Genomic DNA, 3583 nt, shown 5'->3' on the forward strand with positions numbered 1-3583 from the left:
GCGCCTCTTTTATTCAAACAGCAAGGTTGGACGAGAATTCCCCTGCATGGTCACTATACGATGCGAATAAAAAAAATTATGTATAATTTTCTTGATTTGTGTGAGAACATATCAAAGGTTTCTTTTACATAAGATTCTAATCTTCTCTACTTCCTGGAAACTGTTATTTCATCGATCCTCTGCCCCTTTCTTTCTCTTATTTTCCTGTTTTGCTGCATAAAACCCAAACTAATAGAAATGTGTGTCGCTTCCTAAGTCATATCTTATAACCAAATTCAGGGTTTGGTAATCCGTCCATATCCTTATTCGTCTTCTAAGAAAAGAAATTAACTACTATTATTACTACCATATATCCACCGACGCTATAAAGTTGATGCAAATAAGGCACAGTGGCCATCTCCCGAGTTGGATCTGTGAAGTAGGAGTTTAAACTTTAAATGATTCGGATATAGATCGGCTGAGTAAATTTAGAATTGGAGCGAGTTAGGATCTTAACCGATAGTGAGACACCCATTCAATGTTTATATGCTACTGACTTGGTCCTTAGAATGGTTGCAAAATCATTATTACTAGCATTAAATCTGTATCTGATTATGGTAGACGGTTTTATCAATTTCCTTTGTGATTGCAGCATTAATATTATTATCGAGATTATCTTCGTAATCTCCTCATTCATCGTGATCTTCTTTGCATCATTTTTCTTAAGAATTGCAACATAACGACTTGTCTTAATGATGCATGACTATCATTTTCATCATTCCTCAAACCGGACGTCAATGCAAAGAGTCCAAGATTGTTGTAGAGATATCTAAAGGGCGAGCCCCCTGTTCTTTTTCAACAAGCGTTTTTGTTCTTCATATCGCAGGATCATCATCATCTTTTGGCAAGTCGGAAGGGGCCTCTGCACCTGTGGTTCTACCACTAATGTCGAAAGTGCTCCAAAACTCCGGATCTGACAATAACTTGTCCCATTCAAGTTCCCCCTGATCTGTAGGACCAGTTGTCGCTTGATGAGGCAACTCTCTCCCATCTAAGTCGAGCAATATTTCGGGAAGCCATTCAAGTTCGGCTGGAGTAGGAGCTGTTGTTGCTTGAAGAGGGAATTCTTTGCCATCTAAGTCGAACAATATTTCAGGAAGCAATAATGCTTCTTCTCCAGTTTGATGAGGTGCCTCGAGTTCTCCTCCTCCTCCTCTTCCAACTTCTACCCTTCCTTGAATGCTGAATGGGTCGAACCAGCTAGAGAAGCAGAATTGTTCTTCTGTAAAGTTGTCTGCAGGCTCTTCTGTTGTGGGCACCTGCTGCGTCTTGAACCAGTGGGGTGCTTTCACAGTAGGCCTGTAAGCTTGTGGCTTCACGACGACAACGGAAGGGACTGGCGGCTCTTCCTTTGGCCGTTGATGGGCCACCATTTTCTTGCACAAGTGAGAGTTCCATCGATTTTTTATGTCGTTGGCGGTCCTTCCCAGCATTCTCCCAGCAATCAGCGACCATCTTATTCATCACACGCTCGTAAGAAAATGTTAGTAGAATAGAATATTCTTACCTTTGATCGACTAAGCTCGTCTTTAATTAAATAAATGAGACGCAAGACAAAAAATGATAACTTTATATAACTTTTATGAATTTGAGTGTACTTTAATTTTGCCTAATAGTCAGGCGCATCTTCCCCCCAACTAGTAAATTTTGAACAGGAAATAGGTAAAAGAACTTGATACTCAGGCTTCAATTCTTCCCTTGCCATTACTAAAGACCCGTCCTTAATTAGATGAATTTTCTGTGCAAAAGTACTCATGCCCACCTCTTGCCTTTTTCAAAATTGGTTTTAGAAATTGTGCACAGTGAGTAAAGCAGCCATCTTACGAGAGGCAAACTTAGGATGCTTAGGAAGTAAAATAGAAACACAGAGAAGGTGAAGGGAAATGAGAGGTTAAAGACGTGCAACAGACAGAGAATGTGGAACAAGGAGAACTGGTTGTGTAAGTGGACACCTGTTCCCGAGAAGCCTTTGCATTCTGATTATGAGATCATCCTCATCCGGTGCAAAAGGGCCACGGTTGATGTTGGGGCTAAGGTAGTTTAACCACCTCAATCTGCAGCTCTTACGGCATCTGTTCAGCCCTGATCAACATTAATATGATTGAGTCAATATGCAGCAATTCGGTACTTGATCTTTTCAGTATTTCATGCTTAATTTACTTCTGTGTCGCATGTTCAATGGCTCGTTCATGGCATGCATATTGCTAGGAATGCAGTACTGCCATGTGATGCGGCTTGTGTACCCCTCTTTTCTTGACTTTTAGTACTGTTAAAAGTTGTATGTTTCCGTTTCTTTATTATTAGAAAGAGAAAAGAAAGAAAGAATCAGACGAAACGTCCAGATCATGTGCATGGAATCGTCTGAATCGCGAGGAAGTGGCAGCGAACTAGCGAACATCTCATTGAATTAAGCACTTGCATACTCGACTACTCGACCCACAAAGTCTATGTGAAGTAGGTTCGAGATGCCGAATTCCAGGATATCATAGGCATATTGCTGGAGAACGGCGCCAGATACAGGGGTGAAGAGGAATTAGGTATAAACTTCCAAAATTTTAAGAAATGATAATATGACAATATGTAAATGAAAAAATTTGTTCAGAAATATCATTAAGAATTTTTGTTTTCGGTCCGTTTGGACAATTACTACAATGCCTCTGCCCCGGGTCGTCTCTTGTCTCCTACTGAGGTGCATCTGTTGGGGCTGAAAACCATAGTCGGATAACTAAATCACCACGCTTGAAGAAGACGGAAGAAGAAAGACGCACGGAGATCTAGAGAAAGGAGAAAGAAGATGGAAGAAACTTATGGACTGCGTGGGGGATCACCCGATCTTGAAGGAGAGTGAAGCAAGTTCCAACATGAGTGGGGATGTGTAGCATAGCAGACTGATGGGTTTGGCAGAAGCCACAACCGGCCCAGCAAATATCGACGATGCATGCAAATAATGTATATGGGCTTTTACCAAAAAATACAAGCAGAGAAGAGTTATCATTATGTATCCCAAGAGAGAGTTGAATATCATTATGTATCCATGCCTGCTCTTGAAGGAACAAGGTGCCAATTCCCTTCACCGTACTTCTCGAAGCATCTTCGCAGTAGCACGTCCTCTTCCTTGCTCCAAGCTCCCCTTCGGATGCCTGCAGGGTTAATGCAATGGCTGCCCGAGCTGCTGGCCATCTTCTTTTCACTCTTCGCGTGCAGACTTCACCAGTGCTGAACAAAATAGAGCAGGGCAGAAACAGACGAAAGAAACCGATGCAAAACCAAAGGCGCACACCCTCATTTCATTTCATTACATACATATAGTTACAAAAAGAATCACAATAACACAACACTAACAAATTCTGTTATACAGAGTTGTCAAGAGTGCAGAAATAACTAGAAGCACCACTCCTCTAATATTGATGGCGATGGGCAAAAAATATCTCAAGCGTGCACAATATCTCCTTGACAAAAATATCCTTTAAGACACGATTTTAACATGAGCTGCTGATACAGGTATGCTGGACCGATTCTGATTTTTAACACACTCCCTTTAACA

General features: G+C 41.3%; 1 protein-coding gene across 1 annotated transcript; it reads right to left on the minus strand.

Moving 5' to 3' along the window:
• Positions 1-705: 705 nt before the first annotated feature.
• LOC116259091 (transcription factor MYB4-like) lies at positions 706-3307 on the minus strand. Its single transcript, XM_031636720.2, has 3 exons — positions 3078-3307; positions 1992-2121; positions 706-1494 (listed from the first exon to the last, which is right to left on the minus strand). The coding sequence occupies exons 1-3, from the start codon at positions 3217-3219 to the stop codon at positions 855-857; spliced, it is 912 nt and encodes a 303-aa protein (XP_031492580.1). The 5' UTR covers positions 3220-3307; the 3' UTR covers positions 706-854.
• Between the last annotated feature and the right edge of the window lie 276 nt (positions 3308-3583).

The sequence above is a fragment of the Nymphaea colorata genome, chromosome 8, assembly GCF_008831285.2.
Source record: "Nymphaea colorata isolate Beijing-Zhang1983 chromosome 8, ASM883128v2, whole genome shotgun sequence".
NCBI lineage: Eukaryota > Viridiplantae > Streptophyta > Magnoliopsida > Nymphaeales > Nymphaeaceae > Nymphaea > Nymphaea colorata.

What these genes read in the sequence shown, in the direction of transcription:
- LOC116259091 (XM_031636720.2), bottom strand. Translation starts at nt 3,219, where the DNA reads ATGGCCAGCAGCTCGGGCAGCCATTGCATTAACCCTGCAGGCATCCGA. An exon ending in CCTTGTTCCTTCAAGAGCAG is followed by an intron (nt 2,122 to 3,077) that starts GCATGGATACAT and finishes AATGTTGATCAG; the next exon opens with GGCTGAACAGATGCCGTAAG. An exon ending in CAAAGGCTTCTCGGGAACAG is followed by an intron (nt 1,495 to 1,991) that starts GTGTCCACTTAC and finishes GTGATGAATAAG; the next exon opens with ATGGTCGCTGATTGCTGGGA.